The following is an 18236-nucleotide window of genomic DNA, read 5'->3' as shown; positions in this document are numbered from 1 at the left end:
GTGCGGTCTAACAACAACAGACTGGCTGGTGATGGAAAGAGGAGAAGCTGCAGGCTTATTACTTAACTACTTAAGTAAAGGCTGAACATTACAACGGTTATCAAAGCAACAACAGTGTATCGTGTGAGTGTTGTCTCTCCTAAATGTAAGAACCGTGTAACTACACTTGTGTTGTACAGCAGTTTGTGAGTCAGCGTTGAGCTAGCCTGTCAAGCTATCAAACTAGAGACCACAGTATCGAGATAACTCACGTATCTCGCTCGTTACCTTGCCAAACACACAGACTGTCACGAGTTGTCCAAGTCATGGATAGCTTGTGTGGTTGTTAGAACATCGCCAGTGCTCGCTGGGTCGGTCGTGTGTCCAGTATGAGCGCATCAGCTGGGGACAGCGAGCCTGGGGTCCTCCTCCAGGATAACGCCACGGAAGACAGCAGTGGCCCTCCATGCGCAGGAGACAACAGCAAACACGTGAGTAACTAATGTTAGACTGGAAATGTTTACGGAGAAGCACCAGAATCACGGTAACTCACTTATCTTTGTCGCCCTGAAGGACTCCGTATGCACGGGCAACAGTGAGATAAAGAGCCGTGCCGTGGTCAAGTACTGTGCCGCCCCACCTCCCACCAGCTATGCGCTGCTGCAGGAGAAGACCGACCTGAAGCTGCCTCCTGCCAACTGGCTGAGGGAAAACCCGCAGCTGGGCAGCGCAGGCACCACCGTATTAGGGTCCAGCAGCAAGAGCAAGCCCTTTTCCAGGTATACCATCGTGACTACACCTGGTATTTATTAGTCTAGTCTAGTGGGAAACGGTGCTGGTCTCCGCAGAGCAGTTCAGTACTGTCTCTTTAACAAGTAGGCCCACTTTCCTCACCCCTTGTGATGGGACCAATCATACAAACACCTAAACAATCTCTCACAGTACCGACGACGCATGTATCACCAATGTATGATCTGCAAAATGGTGTTGGCAATTGTAGGGAGTGTACAAGATCATTTGCCAGTCTACAGTCATACCGACATGTTCGGAATTCAATATGTATTGTAACGTTAAACACATTTTAGTGAGCACAGTCATGTATTTTTGAAGGCTTTCCCTGCACATACTCTGCTTTATTGTGGACCCTGAAGTGAATACGTTCCTTTCTCTTCTTCTGCAGTTTTGGGATGGCTTATGAGTTCATTGATTGCATCGGAGACGATGTCGACGTGGTGTCGGACTCGGAGGTTTGTGGAGCTCTTACGAAAGCTCACATTTCTTTGTTTGTTTCTGAAAACGTGCTCGTACACCCGGAGCGGGGTTAACATTGTTTTCCGTCACATTCAGAACATCAAGAAGCTTTTGAAGATTCCCTACAGCAAGTCCCACGTCAGTATGGCTGTTCACCGCGTGGGGAGGACGTTGCTTCTGGATGACCTGGACATTCAAGAGCTCTTCATGCGATCCTCTCAGGTACTGCAGGGACTCCAGACATTTTTCCATATGACAGTATCTTTTAAGTGTGGGGTCTAAGGCCCTGTCGTGTGTGTTTGTGCGTTGTAGACAGGAGATTGGACGTGGCTAAAAGAGTTTTACCAGCGACTAATCGATCAGAAGTGGCAGAGGAAAAAGAAGAGTAAAGAGCACTGGTATCAGAAAGCCATCCTGTCAAAGTTCCTCTACTACAGGTGAGTACACAATAAGCGAGTAAGGTTTACTATGGGAGCTAGGCGACACTTTATTTTAAGGTGCATCTTTCCCGGTCTTTATCCGATTAAAAACTGCTGTGTTTGCAGTATCAATGGCGATGGGGCAGCAGAGCCCGTACCAGACAACCCGAATGACGGGGAGGAGCAGAATGAGGCAGAGGAGTACAGTTCTTCATGGCCCACCGCCTTCACCAGCGCAGCGTCCGACACCGAAGAGTCAGATGCTCCCAAGCAGGTACTTGGCTGTTTGTTATTTAGTCTCCAATGCGGGAATGTTACTTCAGAAATGATGTGAATTTCTTCTTTGATTAGGAATCAATCCTGTGCGCTGTAGCCAATCAAAACTTCAAGTAAGAAGTGGGATTACATGTTTTAGAAAGTGTTTTTAGATACTGACAGTGCTGCGACTATTACATGTGCAGGGCAGTGTGTCCATGGACAGCCAGTTTGCTCTGGGCCAGGTGACTTCTGTACTCAAAGAGCAAAACCTCCCGATGCTCTTCGACGAAGGGGAGAACAGCCAGGTAGTACAACCTCTCACCCCTCCTTCATGGTTTACCACTACAGTTTGGTATCTTATGGCTGACGTCCGCCTACACGTTTGACAGGGCTTAAGAAACGACTTTGTGCGGAACATAATGTGGACGTTTGAAGACATCCACATGTTGGTTGGGTCCAACATGCCTATTTTCGGAGGCGGTCGATATCCTGCCGTCAGTCTGAGACTCAGGTTTGAATTTTAAACCATTTGCTTCCCGTTAAGGATGTGAACTTACATTGCACTTCTGTTGGGTGTCAGCAAGATAACGCAAATGAATCTGTGCATGTAATGGCCTAGTTTAGTTTAATTTTAATGCTGCAACCTCATCCGAGTGACACGTTGGTTCCGCTACATTATTCCTGTTTAATCTAACGTGTACCTTTCTAACTGTTCTTCAGGGACAACAACAAACCAATCAACATCCTCACAGGTATCGACTACTGGCTCGACAATCTGATGTGTAACGTCCCAGAGCTCGTCATGTGCTTTCACGTCAATGGCATTGTTCAGGTAAATTACCGTTTGCTGTTATTATTATTATTGGTTTATTGATTTCCATAGCTAAGCTTCACAGTAGAAGCAGAATACAGACATAAAGGCAGAACTATAAGCTGTGCTTTCTATGGTAGTCATTTTTAATGGCATTACATTGTTTTTAATAACTGAAATAAAAATGACAAGTTTTGTTTTTTTCCCTGCAGAAATATGAGATGATAAAAACGGAGGACATCCCTCATCTGGAGAATTCAAACTTCTCCACAAGGGTGGTAAAAGACATCGCCCAAAATATCCTCTCCTTCCTCAAGTCCAACTGCACCAAAGAGGGTCACACCTACTGGCTCTTCAAAGGTGGGAGAGGAGTGAACAGGAAGTCTTCAGTCCGTACTTATCGTGACATTTTCTGACGTTATTTCTTGAATCCACAGCTAGTGGGAGTGACATTGTGAAGCTTTATGATCTTACTACTCTGTGTGAGGAGGCAGAGGAGGAGAAATGTCAGAATCCCTTCACTCTCCCTGTGGCAGTGCTACTGTACAGGTAAGTCTCAGGAAAAGGACGTCACAATCCCTGCAGCTCTCAAAGCTGCAAAGGTCAATACATTTCAGGAGCTGGAGTCTAGGGATGACATTTAAAAAAAATGTTTTCCTATCCAAAAATAGCTTTTGACATTTTATATTTGACCTAGAATATGTATTTTTATGAGCTTATTATTTGTAATATTCATAATTAGGTATTTAAAGAGTATTATGCTGTTGAATATTTTAAAACGGTAAGAGATTGAATTGGCCATTTTCACGTTGTTTGTACAGATATTGTTCGCAAATGAGTTTCTGCTTGAATCAGACGTAAATAACAAAGAAAGTGGGGAAAAATGTAATGAGTTGTATTTTCTGTTTTTGGTTGCAGAGTTGCCAGCAACTTGATGCTGAAGGCGAGGCAAAACAGAAAGCACTACGGCACAATCCGAACGCTTCTCTTGAACTGCGTCAAACTTCTGGATGAGGAGAGGCACCCCCAGGTGAGCGAGGATTTAAAAACAAGTATTTTGAATTTATATTTAAACATCAGGAAAGTAAAAAGTAAAACCAGTTGACTTCATCTGAGAATGCCATAGCTTAGATTTGATTGAACCCGACTCCAGTCCTGCTCTCCTCCATCTCCTCGTCTGTTCAGATCATCGCCTCCGCCCACTACATGCTGTCAGAGCTGTTCCAGCTCGACGAGTCTCCGGAAGAAGATGAAGGGGAGTCGCTCCGGGCCGGCGGATCAGAGGACAGCTACAGCGACGAAGACGGGGAGGAAGAGGAGGAGCTGACGGAGGACAGCGACGAGAACGGCTCCTACGGCTCCTGCTCCAGCCCACAGGACGATAGCAAAGCTGTGGCTGTGATCCGCTCTGTGTGGGAGCTGTCGGTCCCGGAGAAATACAAATCCACTCACCAGATCAGAGTGAGTGCCCCTCCAAATATTTTACACAGACCTGAGGGGACAGTGTGGAATACACAGATAAATATGTTGCATGTAAACACCAAAACATAACCGTCCCTTTTTGTTTTTTGATCCCTGCAGCCGAGCGGTGTCTTCCCTGTTTCTCAAGACAAGGAGGAGAGATGCAGACACGTCCTGAGCTACGTGCTAAAGGCGAGTCTCCGCATTATATTTATGTTTCGGGTTCGTACAATGCTGATAATGTGACGTGTCCCAAGACGCGTGTCAGCCACTGTGTTGTAACTGTAACTGTGACGCACTACACAGGGGCTGAAGGCAGTGGACGGCACCATCAAGAAGGAGAGCGATCTGCCAGCTGCAGACCCCAACACCCCCATTCCTCTTAAATACGAGGACAGAAGTGCAATCGGAGCGTGCGCTGCTGAGCAAGGCATCTCTCTCCTTCTGGAAAGGGGTCAGTCCACGGTCCTTAATCAGAAGCACCCGACTCGCTCCGGGATGATTCCCGGCTCGTGGCAGCACCGCATGAAGCTGCAGCTCTTCCTGAAAGCGTCCAAGGCCTACTACGTCCTGTCCGACGCAGCCACCAACCTGCTGAAGTACGGGCGGGCCCTGCGCTACATCAAGCTATCCCTGCAGTGTTACGGTGAGTTTATCTAATCCTGGAATACACCATTACCATAGTTATTGCTTTTCAGTGTTGTATTTTTTGCTGAAAATAGTGTCATTTCTACCAGCTGAAATTACCGAATAAGTTACCTTTCCCCTTCCTTCCTCCTCTACCGTTTCCTCCAGATGCCTATTGTTCAGTGAGCGGTACACCGCACCCCCACATGCTGCAGTTTCACAGCCAGTGCCTGTCTCTGTGTGGGGACATCCAGCTGATGTTGGCCCAGAATGCCCACAACAGAGCAGCCTACCTGGAGGAGTACAGCTACCAGACCAAAGAGGACCAGGAGATCCTGCACAGCCTGCACAGAGAGAGCAGCTGCCAGGGTCGGTCACTAAAGAGACGCACACATGTTAAAGCACACAATGGCCGACTTTCTTGCTTGATGTTTTGAAATTAGGGGTGTTCCACAACAGGTGTCTTCTTATCCTTTTCAGGTTTACCAACGTCATTCACAATAACATTTCACTGCTTGTTTCCTGTCTTATCACGTTGTCCTCTCCATTTATTTATCAATGCCTGTCCTCTCTGTCCACCAGCCTTCAACATGGCAACAGACCTGGCCATGGACCCGGAGTACCAGCTGTTTGTGAGCAGTAAGTGCTACGAGGCGGCGTATGAACTGGTGATCTCAGAGGCTTTGAAAGATCAGCTGGCTCAGGTGCTCAAAAGGCTGGGAAACATCCGCAACGAGATGGGGGTCTTCTATATGAACCAGGCTGCCGCCATGCAGACTGAGAAAGAAGGTATGTTGGATTAGTAGACGACAGATCAACCGATGAGTGTACGGAAAACAGTACAATTACAGTTATTTCTTTGAATTTATAGATACAGCCCCCTGTAGTTATGTCATTTATCGAATTGATGTACTTGAAAGATACCACAAAATAATATCTTCCAACCTGAACAATTCATACAAACTGTTGCTGCCTTGCCCATGTTGCTGTTTCTAACTTTCCTTCGCCCCCCCCCCCCCCCCCCCTTCTAGTGAAGAAGTCTGTGTCCATAGCAGAGCAGGAGATGTGGAAAAAGAGTTTTGCATTCTTTGAGAAAGGCATGAAGGACTTTGAAGCCATTGGGGACAGCACCAACACAGCCTTGCTGCTGTGTAACACCGGCCGGCTGATGAGAATCTGCGCTCAGGCCCACTGTGCCGTGTCTGCCGACCAGAGCCGAGGGGAGTTCTCGCCCGAAGAGGCCCTCTACTACAACAAGGTGCAAACCCTTTAGGTCTTTAGCTCTGGATCCAGCATTCACACTTGATGGAACAAGATCAGCTTGTTTCTCCCTACATCTTAACCCTTCCCTGGTATGCTGTTGATTCTATCTATTGTATCACCCCAGGCCATAGACTACTACTCGAGGGCTATGAAGTCACTGGCGAGCCGAGAGAACCACCCAGCGGTGTGGGACAGCGTGAACTGGGAGCTGTCCACTACCTATTTCACCCTGGCTACACTGCTGCAGGACTACGCCCCGCTGTCCAGGAAGGCCCAGGAGCAGGTGCGTTTGTTTCACAAACATTCGGAATTAAGTTAAAGTCACGGACATTTTGGTTATCTTGCGACTGAATGATCATTGATGCCAAAAAGGCAATCATCGTGACTTTAAATGGATGCATTATCAGTTGTCTATTTGCACCAGTAACGCCAAGACATGCGATCAAACATTCCGTTTTTTCAACCCTGTTTGTTTCCCCAGATTGAGCGGGAGGTGACCGAGGCGATGATGAAGTCTCTGAAGTACTGCGACCTGCAGACCGAGTTGGCTCGTCAGCCGCTCTACCAGTACAGAGCTGCCACCATCCACCACCGCCTGGCCTCCATGTACCACAGCTGCTTCCGCAACCAGGTGTGAAACCATGCAAAACGATACAAAGAATATAAAGCTTCACTCTGACTAGAATAGGATTACTGGAGATGGGATGCTATAGCTACTTCTAGCAGTATAGTACACACGGAAGGATGTCCGTGTTTCATGCTCCCAATTGTGTGACAGGTGGGGGATGAACACTTGAGGAAGCAGCATCGTAGCCTGGCAGAGCTCCACTACAGCAAGGCGGTCTGTCTGTTCCTCAGCCTCAAAGATGCTCCCTGTGAGCTGCTCCGCACGCTGCTGGAGAGGGTGGCCTTTGCCGAGTTCACCATGGCGGGTGAGTGACTGTTGTCGTGTTTTTGCTTTTGTCAAGAGAAACGGCGTTCCCACCCACGGCCTCCAGGGTGACGTTTCATATTGTGCTTCCACAGGTCAGAGCAGCAATGCAGCCAAGCTGAAGAGCCTGACGGGAGCAGTGGAGCTCATGGCAGAAACCCGTTGTGCTTTCCTGCTGATTCATAAAGAGCTGCTGGAGGAGCAGATAGAGGTACAGATGGGAAGGGCGCTTTCTCATGGTTATGCGTATATGCAGCGCTTTGGTCGGTTTACGGATCACGCACTGAAACCCACAACATCTTTGTCTTGTGCTGTAGTTGAGGGAACGAGACGCAGCTGAATTGGCCGAGTCTCCTGATGTGGTCGGTGGCTCCGCCTCCGGACTGGACCTCCAGGAAGTGATGAAGTTAATTGGGGTGTTTGAGCCGAGTTTCTCCTTCCTGCTGCTGCAGCTGATCAAACTGATGACGGCGATGAAACGGAAACCAAGGTGAGCAAGAACAGAAGACCGTTATGGTATGCGTACTATCCTTTAAAATGGTCACAGTGCTCACCGTTGGCCATGTTATTTGTGTTTTTAATACAGCAATAAGGATGAGGAGCTGTTGAAAACCTACAGGAATGTGTATTCCAAGCTGCTGCGAGCTGAGAAAAACGCACCTCTCCTCAGCCGCGTCGAGCTCCACATAGAGCTGCTGCAGCAGCTGACCCCACAAACAGGAAGTGACGACACGCTCAAGACCTTAACTCCAAGACCTTAAGACTTAACAACCGTCTTCTCAGAAATGCTGTGACGGAAAACGATGATTTGTAGGCAACATTATTTACAGGCACATGCTCAGGCAACACCGTCTTTCTATGAATTACAGTTTCAAAGCTAAATTCACCTCCTGCGCCTTTAAAAATTGAGCTCATCTTTTTCTAACATTTGCATCACAGGTTTTGAATTGTACATTTTTGTGAAAAGAGTTGTAAATTCAGAAGATGTTATTTAATTTTCTTATTGCTTAAGCAGTTATGGGTCACATGTTAAGCTCCTATGTGTAGGATTTGTTGTCGACTGTACCAAACATCACCCGGGTTGCCTCATTTTTCTACAAAGCTAAAACATACGGCATAAGATTTCAAAGATGGTATGATCACATATGACTTCTACGCACGGGGGCTCAAGAGATCGATCGTTTAGCACATGCTCACAAAGATGATGATTAATCTGAATATAATTGGTGTTTTTGATATTCAATAATACCAGTAATGCTGTGAATATAATAGATTGAAGTGTGATTGATGGCTGACAAGTTGAAACGAGATCAAACGAGTTACGTCCTTTTCCAAAACAAGTGTGCAATTGTTTGGCAACATTTAATGCAAGGCTCAGATGCTCCTTTGTCCACATGGCTGTATGTATAAATCTAGGTTTATATCGGCATGGTTTGCTGTGATGTGAAAATAAAGTTTTTTTTACATTTTATGTGCCGTATTGCTGCTGATGTACCGTCACCCTGAAGATATTGTAGCTTTCTCCTAAAGCATCACACAACGCTACGGTGCCCTTGTGCTAATAGGACACTTATCTGACTAGCTTTTAGTTTAGGTAAACATATCTTTGGATAATAAATGTACATTGTGATCTGACATATTGGACTATTATTTCAGTTCATTTATCCTGACACTTAGACATCTACTAACTTATCTCAAAACATATTGCGAACAGCTGGTTCGCCTCGAAAAGACAGTTTGTAAAAGACTTTAAGTGGGTCAGGCGACACTGTACCCTGTGGGTTCTGGCATTGGTTCTTGGTCACCACTCAGCCCGGGTCACTGGAGAGGGGGAATGATGTTTTCAATGTGGTGTCAGTGAATTAGGTCACCTCACTGCTACTGAACTGTATCCGCACCAGATGGAGCTGCAGGTGGGCCCAAACTGTCCCTGCACCTCATTAATCAGACTGGACCCTCGGTGCTGTGGGTGAATATGTGAGAAGCAGCCACAGAATCATTACATATTTAAAGGGACTGTGATCCTAAATAATAAACCTCGCTTGAGTAGAATACATTTAGATATTTTAAAGAATGAGAAATCATCCTTAAAGGAACAGTGTGTAGCATTCAGGGGATCTATTGGCAGAAATGGGATAGAATATCCATAAGTTTACTTCACCTTTGTTACCTTAGAATGAGCCATTTGTATCTACATACAGTGTGGGTCCTCTTCAAGAAACCCCGTTTCTACAGTAGCCCAGAACGGACAAACCAAACACTGGTTCTACATAGGGCCATTCGCGTGTTTGCGTGGGCCACTGTGGTTCTCCTACACGCTTGGCACACGGGATACGTTTTAGTTGTAATCTGCAAGATGCCGCCAAATCCTTCACCCTGTTCATTTAACAATTTAGTACCCAGATTTTTCTGATGAATCGGTGGATAAATAAATAACCGGGAACTGAAAATCAAGATAAGAACAACAGTTATTGTTTTCATTTCATATATTAGTGCGCTTTGTAAAACTATTAAACAACATGGTATTCTGACACAAAAGGAGGGCACAGACGGAGGAAATGACTCCTAAAAAAACAAATCAAAATATAATTTCAATTATACTAATTGAAATTGTGCTGCTGTGCAATATAGTGCAAAACGTCCTACTGGTTATTTCATCACAATCACGGGGAACAATGGGTCAGTTAGTCATTGTATGACACAGCGGTCAGAAGTCTGGTCCTCCTGGGCTTCGTCTGGTGAGGTTGGAGGTTTCTCCTCTTGGTAGCGAGGAGCTCCGTGGTTGAAAATGTTTTGGAGGATGTCTTTGCTCTCACTAGGCGGTAGATTGTAGAAAAAGTACTGTGGTGCCATCTGAACGAACCTAGGAGAGGGGAGGAGAGGACATTGTTGTTTGATTGTCAAAAGCACAGTCAAAAAAACATTGTTGTGTTGAATGCAACTGAACTAATCTCGTTTTCAATTTGGGCGAGTTTGGAATGACACATTTTTGTTGGAGGAAAGACTTACATCACTAACAGATACTCACAATATCTGCTCCTCACGCTATATGAACCGCAATGAACGGGTATACATTTCAAGATGTGGAACCTTACAGAGCATGACAAAGGCTGCAGAGCTTTCTCTTCCTCCCTTAAGCTGCAGCTCTTCATTCCCAGGGATCTGTGCCATCCATAATCCCCTCCAACCAGCTGATACTTGAGAACGGGATTAGGATACCTCCCTGCACAACCAGCATGACTAGTCTCTGCTGAACTGGGGCTTTACATCTGGACCAAAAAGGGATCGGGAACGAGTCTGTCTGATTACTTTTAAGCTTCTTTAAATGTGAAAATACGAGGGGTGGTCTACCGGGTTCTTTTAGAGCAACAGGGGACTCCAGTCTAGTTAACAAGAATGCCAGTTATGTGATCGCAAAACAAGTGCTTAGTTTAAAATACACAAAACACATAATATCAACTTGAAGGACTTACTCCTCTGGTGTTATGTGGGTGGCAGTGCGGAGGCAGTTGTCCTCAGAGAAGGAGTGCTCGTGGAACAGCACCCACTCAGGCAGGCCCAGCTTGGGGCTCTTGGCTCCGTAGCCAGACAGAGGATGGATCTGTGCCACATGCTTATGGGTCAGAATGAAGTAGTTCCCTGATCCATCCACATCCCGCGCCACCTAAGGGAAATCACAGTCAGGCACAGTTGGATGGATTTCCACCAAAGGGACTGGAGTCACTCTACTGATATACTGATATACTGTAGGTATACTCATTTAGCCTTGAGAAAATGTACTTGCTGCCAAAATAAAAAAGGTTGAAATACTGAAAACAGTTGTGGAGAGAAGTGGAAGTGTCGATTTAAGTGCAACGACAAAAAATGTCTTTTTAATCACATACATTACTAAATGAACAGAAATACAATAATATCTCAATAACATCATATTCTTTATTGATTAATAGTGGGAACGTGATTAAAACACACTCCACATTGTTGCATTAGTTCCACTAAGATGAGTTTAATGGCCTTTAAGAGTCATTGTGACTCTGTGTGTTTGATGTAAGATTAAATGTTTTAAGCGGTTAATCTTGATCTAATAATTCTATCGTGTTTTCATAAAGTTGCGTTTTCTGACCTGCATGAAGAAACCCGCCAGCAGGGCTCTCTTAATGTTCAGGGTGTTGTTTCGTGAACCGAAGGCGGGCGCCGAGATGGGCAGCTCGATCCTCTTCAGGGTGTCGATTAGCTCGGCGCGAAGAGCGTCAGCCATCAGCAGAGCAGCGTGGTCCAGGTAGAGATCCTGACACCACTTCTCCACATCACAGTCTGACAAGGGGAGAGGACAGAGCCAAGGAGATGAGTATAGGGACGCAGCGTGGGACAATCAATGGGACAATAATCTATAAAAATCAAGATGATTTCAAGTACGACCTTCAATATAATGTTTTAAGGCCTGTTTTGCTAAACGTTCCGATGATTTTTCTTCATTCACTCTTTGCAGCATCTGTGTGTGTGTGTGTGTGTGTGTGTGTGTGTGCTTTCATGCAGGTGATGCTCTCTAAACTCACATGGATCCTGCTGGCACTGTTTAAAGGCCCTGTAGATATTGATGAGGGTGAAGTGGTCTCCCTCCGGGTGCTGGAGCTTCATGCGGCCCTGGGTCACCTCTGGCTTCAGCTCCGCAGAGGGAACCGAGAAGCAAGTTGGTGCTAAAAAAAGAACAACCGGATAAATGTGACGTTTAGAAACAGTAAAAAAAACGACTGTTTACTATATACTAACAGATATTTGTCTAAACGGCAGTACAACACGTTACCTGTTAGCATGGCAGCGGCAATGACCACCTCGCTGACACAGTCAAACTCACAGGAAGCGAGCAGAGTTTTGGCCATTTGGGGCTCCAAGGGGAACTCGGACATGATGATGCCCATCTCAGACAGGTTCCCATCATCATCCAGAGCTGCAAGGTAGTCGAGCTCCTCCAAAGCCTGCATTAGGCCTTCCGGATCTGGGTTGGAAAGGTTTTTAGATTATACATTGTTCTTTTTTGTTGACACAATGTAATCTTTGTTAAACTGAGAACCAAATCCTGCCAATAACCAGTACATGTATTTATTAATGTCTAGTTTTTACACTAGGAGATTATTAGGTACATACAGATATACGTTGTCTAACACTGGATTATTTTTCAGTTTTCATGCTGTCTAAACTGTCAGCTAAAGTGGTGACCCCCAGGGACAATCCCCTACACAGTATACTGGCACCCTGGTGGGCACGCATGGGTAAAAAGGCAGCAGAAGATTAGGATTTTATAATCCCCACCAACATCTGCCATGCATCACTATGCAAAATGAAAACTATGTCATGGTACAAATTAGATTTTTCTATTCTGGCTTTGCACAAAAAACATGCTTTTCCATGAACATCGCAGTGAAACAAAGATACATGGACACACAGAGAGAGAGAATTAAATCCACCTTAGAGTCTCTCTATTATCATCTTCACTCCCACAGAGCAACACAACGTTTATGCTCTAATCAACTAATGGGAGTGCTCAGTGTGTGTGTGTGTGTGTGTGTGGTAGTGAGGGTGAATAAATCCGGGGGAACAAAAGCACAGGGAAGCGGGTCAGCTCTAAAAGGATGCTCGCAGAACAGGAGCTGTCAGTTCAGCTGAGGCACGGCTCACTGCCTACCAATAAAAAGAAGGTCCTGTGTTGCAACAAAAGGGAACGGAGTGGCTGAAACCAAAATTCACCTCATTATCACCGAGGATGAGGGGATGTTTGGGATGGGAAACACCACCGGCTTAAAAATATTCTCTCTGTTTATTCAGTCGCTTTTTTTGTGAATCTCACCCGGCCTGTCGATGAAGTCACAGTGGCCCAGTCCAGCAATCTCCATCCTCTTCAAGAAGAGCACCGTGGAAGAGATGTCAGACTCCACCACATGTGGGCGAATCTCGATGGGAAGCTGTCTGTCCTCTGGGTACAGACAAAAACACTTGCCTGCATGGAAGAGAGATCTTTTTTTTAGACAGGACAGCTGCCAGAGATTTGCATCCGAAAGTGTTTCTCAAAGTCCTCACCTGTTGGACCGGTCAGCTGTTTGCGACTCTTGGCTTGACTCGTGCTGATCGACTGAATGATGACCGAGTTTGTTCTGATCCTGGGGTTGTAAACCTGCAACAGCATCACAGTCTGTTGAGCTTGATTATGTACAGTGATCGGATGTCACTAATTACATTTACCAGCTGCAGTTTAAAAACAAAACTAAACAAGAGTAATTATGTCCTTTTAGCTCAACGTGGTGAGTTGTTTTATTCTGCATCATTGTGGGGGAACCCTAAAACCTACATGCCTACTTCTGTTGGGTTTCTACCTAAGCAGTCATATTTATAACCTGAGAACAAATCGGGACTAACTTACATATCTTTTCCCAAGCCCGGCATCAATGACAAAGCGTATTGAGCTAGCAGCCCAGAAGAAGTCCTCGTTTGGACTGGATGTGAGGAATACTCTGCGGGTCAGTCCCGTCTCCTCCTCCTCCCCCATGATTGGTAGATTCCCAGGCTGGCCAGGGTGCACAGCAACGGGCAGGAGCTCGCCCAGATCAGGGGGTAAGCTGTGCCCCTCATGACACAGGATATCATGGGCCAGATCTATCTCCTGGTGGAGAGTAAAAGAAAAGGAGAAAGTCAGAGAAAGACATATACTCACGACTGCTGATTCCATCAGGCAGTGCTGCGTTGTTTTACCTGCGTCGTCACCAGAAACACAACCACATCTCCTTCCTCCCGAGAGCGGTGGATCTCCAGCACCAGACGGAGGGCCGAGCAGAAGTAGCTGTCACCCGTGCTGCTGTGCACCACCTCCCCTGCACCCGGGCTCTCCAGGCGAATCAGAGGCGCCGCTGACCCGGTGAAATGGGCCAGCTGCTTTGGGCCCGGTTCAACGGCTGTAAGGAGGACCACGCGGAGCTCCGGCCTCTGCAGGGCAATGTCCTTCAGCAGACCCCGGAGCACATCGGTGGCTACGGTCCTCTGGTGGGCCTGGTCCACGACCACCACGCCGTAGCGCTCGAGCAAAGGGTCTGACATCATCTCCCTCAGGAGCATGACATCTGTGCAGTACCTGTGGGGGAGACAAAATGACGCTTCACATTAGGAGGGAGCAAACAGCTGTGTTCCAAACTCATTATAGCCTGAAATAAATACTCAGTTTCTTGAATTGTAAGCCTCTGTGCTGAAAGAGAGGAACCTCAGAATGGCATTTTAATGAAAGGCACTTTGTCTACACTTCAGCTTTGCCCCTATTAGTGTAATTTACTCTGATAATCAGTCTGAGGAGTGGATCCTTTCGTACTTGCCGGCTGCCAGTTCATTTGATTTTTGTGTGCCGAGTTTCTTTGTTCCCCAGCTGACTTATGAGGGACCCACATGAGGGACTGTGACATATGGGCAGACAGGGAGCCGGGGCAGCTGTGGAGGAGTCCCTGAAAAGAGCCCCCCCTCAGGCCTTTTGTTCACTTCTGTCTTGTGAAGAAGAAAAGGCGGGGTGATTTAGCTCTGTGTGTGTCATGACAGTGCTTTATTGAAACCCCTCACGAAAAGGGGGAGAGAAAGAACCAGATAGAGAAACTATCTTTTGGGAAGTAAGAATTGCCGCTTCACCGTACCTGAGGACCGTGTCATTAGTGGAGCACGTTTCCAAAGGGATGCTGTACCCGACTTCATGACCAATGTTGACGTCCATCTCATCGGCCACTCTCAAGGCGAGATCTACCGCCTGCTGCGAGTGAGTCTGGGTACAAACCACCATGCCGTGCTGGAACTGGACTGACAGGCAGAATTCGGCACACCACTGGGGAATCTGTTTCAAAATAAGAGTGCAGATAAGTTGTTTACATGACAGATGCCTCCCAAAATATAAGTAGATTAAAAAGTGGGTTTGAACGTGTCCCTTTTGCGTGATTAAATTTTGCAATATTTTCCATGGCAGTGCAATCTAAAGTGTCCAATGCCCCACGGTACTCACTTGAGAACTTCTCCCAGTTTTGGCAGAGCCACTGACAATGACAAACCGTCCTTTGGCCAAAGTGTCCATGAATTCACACTTTGCTCTCCACACTGGCAGCTCTTTCCTTTCTCTGAGCAATTTGTAAAACCTGGAGGAATAAGGCAGTCCATCAAACTGATTAAGCTCCAAAATGTCTTCACATTCTCTGTCCCCCGGACTCAAAGCGTCCGTGTCTTTCCCTTCAAAATAATCCTCTCCAGTTAAACTGGTAATGTCCTGCGCCATGACAAGTGGGCTCCCAGTCCGTCCGGTTAAAACTTCCTCGACAGATCCAAGGAAATGAAGTCTGGAAACCTCCAGCTCTCAGCGGAGGGTTGGACGGCACACAGACGGCCTCTGCAAGTGAAGCCAAATGAAAGGCTCTCTAGGCGGCCAGCCCAGTGTTGTCATGTGGCCACTAATCCCATAGAAGTGGCACGCACACACACACACACACACACACACACACACACACACACACACACACACACACACACACACTGGTGTGACAACAGAGATAGATGGGCAGGCTCAGCAGGGTCTGATGTTTACAATGAGAACTGGCTCACATGCAAGGCCCACAAGCTGTACATAAAACACATTTATTTAACAACTGTTGTTTAATTTAGTGATTAAGAATATAATTATCTCAGCGGTTGACAAACTGAGATCATTCATTTCCACAGCCAAGAACAGAAAATGAAGACCTGTAAAACTAAGAGTTTAGCACAAGCAGTGTTACTGCACTAACAGAAGCCTGCAGCTTTTCAATAGTAGAATCACTGAACAGAAAGTCCTTCGGTATCAAATACTTCTACTTACCGCACAGACATGAGAGTGCTTTAGCAGTTAAATACTTTCCTCTAACGCTACGAAAGACAGCATATAATAAGCACATTTACCAAAAATGTCACAGACTTGTTTCGTTTTGGTTGCTTTTAAAACAATCGGACTGTTTTTAGTTGCTTCCAGACATTAATATGGATCATTTCTTTTGGTCCCGTCATGTTCTTTAAGTCACAGTTTAGAGGTCACGGGTCTTCCTGTGTTAGTATTCTTTCCCAGTAACGGTCCAAGTTAACAAGCGGGGGAGCCGCTCCTTAATCAGGACTGAAGGGCGTCTTCACCGCGTGGTTTGAGGCAGAACATTAAGACAAGATTAAAGAGGGAAGCGCTTCAGGTTTTGTAATGACCAGTGTTGTCCGGCAGGTGGCAGTGTTGAACAGCCATGGTGGTCTGCTCCGTCTGACGGCAGAGCGGACCCTCGTGTAAAGAATGACGTAATACTTTCATTGGGCAAAATGACACGTATGAGTGTTTATTGGCTGCTGCTAAAGGAAAGGATGAGCAAAGCCTCTTAGTTTTATTGTTGTTTTGGTTTGTCATGGTGACTCTTTGGTGGCTTTCTTGTGAGGTGGGTTGCACTTTGCAGACGGCGCTTTAGGCACACTCCTCCCCTCAGAGGCCAGAAAACAAACAAACAACAACAAAGAATGTCATCAGTTAATTATTCATGCTCATCGAATGGTGAAAATGTTTTTCTTATGAACCCTTATTTATCTCCTTAACAGCGACTTATGGTTTTAAAAAGTTTCTCTAAAGCTATTTTCTTTTTGAAGTTATTTTTTAATAACTTAAAAAATCAAAGTGAGGATGCAATTAAAACAACTTGTTATAAACAGCCATAAAGGGATTTTTATTTGGCTCCGACTTCATCAATAAAATCTCTCAGTTCAAACATTCGTCTCTGGCTTACAAGTTATAGTTATTATTGAAATCTTCAAAGTCATGTTTTCATCAGCACAACCTCAAAGCAGTTCTTATATTACTGTGCTTATGAAAACAAGGAAAAGAAATAAAGAAAAATGATAACACACAATATTTACTCTTTACAATGGCTTAAGCAGGTTACAGTGATGTAAATAAACACGACACATTTAGGATTGTTTTACAAATGGAATAAACATTGAAGGACTAATCGACACGGCACTAACATTTTCCAGCGGAGAGCAGTTACTCCGAAACACTTCCGAAACCAGAGAAGCATTACTTCTGTACACGAATGCAACGCAGGTCTCGTCGTTCTGCGGCGGTGAGAAAGATAAGCGCTGCGTTCGGACACACTTCAGATATAAAATGCATTATCCAAAGTGAACACTGACACGGAGCAAAGCAGTGCGCTGTAAATGATTTCAACCAGATGAATCCCTCCTTGTACAACAACAGCAAATCAACAACAGACAACTTCAAGGGAATTGCCAAACGCAAGGAGCAATGAATCTGATGAACTATGCTGTGAATGCATAAATAATCTCAGAGTTTCAAGAATGTCAAACGCATACAAAACCAAAATGGAATGTTACGAAGGCAAAGAGACGAGATGGATACGGTTAAAACGTGTTGTTGGACGCGGTCGGGGGGAAGCTTGGAAAGCTCACAGCGCTGAAGTCATCCGGCTTTGTGAAACATACAAACACCGGAGTTAATGTTGAACTGTTTGCTTGTTGGTGTAATTCTCTGGAACACACTCGGGTCTGTCAAATCTGTTGAGACTCCGCAGCGTCTGCCAGAACCAGGAGGTGGAGCGTCCAACACATGCCCCGAGCAGTGAGTCAGAGCCAGCCTGAAATGTGTGGAAAGTGCTTTTCCTGTTAAGTACTTAGCCGAAAAAAAAAACCTCAATTTATAAGGGAATAGAAGAGCCCGACTGTGAGGCGGCGAAATGAGCTCATCGGATCAATCCCGCAATAAAAACGTAGTGAGAGGAGTTTAATTGGAGTCCGCTGTATTTGATTTAAAAAAAGATTTGATTAATATCGACTTTTCTTTTTTTCCAGCACCGTGGAGATATGGATAGAAAAAGATGTATTTGATATCGAATACATCATAAAAATATGAAAAAAACTGAATAAATAACTCGCCCACAAGCTCCACTGACAATTTGCCGAGTTGTGCTCCATTTCCCTTTATCTTCACTTTAGCCACAAAACAAACTTTTTTTGCACTTCAAATATTCAAGCAACTTATAACTGGTTATAAAAACATCCGATATTTCAGCATTTCGTTTGAGAAAACAAGTATAAAAAATCAGCGAAGAATGCAAAAGAAATATTCTTGATTACACCGTTACACCATTTTTCTGAACTTTTCCGTGTGGAAAAATCACTCTCGACGAGTGTCCTGTGCACAAACTGG

The 18236-nt window shown here is 45.5% G+C and overlaps 2 protein-coding genes across 2 annotated transcripts; one reads left to right on the top strand and one right to left on the bottom strand.

Moving 5' to 3' along the window:
- The first annotated feature begins 31 nt into the window (after positions 1–31).
- On the top strand, positions 32–8614 carry edrf1 (erythroid differentiation regulatory factor 1). Its single transcript, XM_079169165.1, has 24 exons — positions 32–470; positions 553–758; positions 1160–1226; positions 1327–1452; positions 1543–1667; positions 1776–1923; positions 2111–2212; positions 2297–2418; positions 2628–2739; positions 2931–3078; positions 3156–3267; positions 3637–3748; positions 3904–4179; positions 4300–4371; positions 4486–4825; positions 4975–5175; positions 5389–5595; positions 5838–6064; positions 6194–6352; positions 6551–6700; positions 6848–7001; positions 7096–7211; positions 7318–7490; positions 7587–8614. The coding sequence occupies exons 1-24, from the start codon at positions 369–371 to the stop codon at positions 7759–7761; spliced, it is 3732 nt and encodes a 1243-aa protein (XP_079025291.1). The 5' UTR covers positions 32–368; the 3' UTR covers positions 7762–8614.
- Positions 8615–9688: 1074 nt separating this feature from the next.
- dhx32b (DEAH (Asp-Glu-Ala-His) box polypeptide 32b) lies at positions 9689–15287 on the bottom strand (the record flags this gene model as incomplete). Its single annotated transcript, XM_079169254.1, has 11 exons — positions 9689–9863; positions 10474–10664; positions 11121–11311; positions 11554–11694; positions 11802–11993; positions 12843–12992; positions 13073–13166; positions 13413–13652; positions 13742–14117; positions 14662–14855; positions 15021–15287. The coding sequence occupies 11 exons, from the start codon at positions 15285–15287 to the stop codon at positions 9689–9691; spliced, it is 2211 nt and encodes a 736-aa protein (XP_079025380.1).
- Between the last annotated feature and the right edge of the window lie 2949 nt (positions 15288–18236).

Source organism: Pholis gunnellus (assembly GCF_910591455.1).
Source record: "Pholis gunnellus genome assembly, chromosome: 11".
NCBI classification, from domain to species: domain Eukaryota; kingdom Metazoa; phylum Chordata; class Actinopteri; order Perciformes; family Pholidae; genus Pholis; species Pholis gunnellus.
This window is presented reverse-complemented; position numbering and strand designations above follow the sequence as displayed.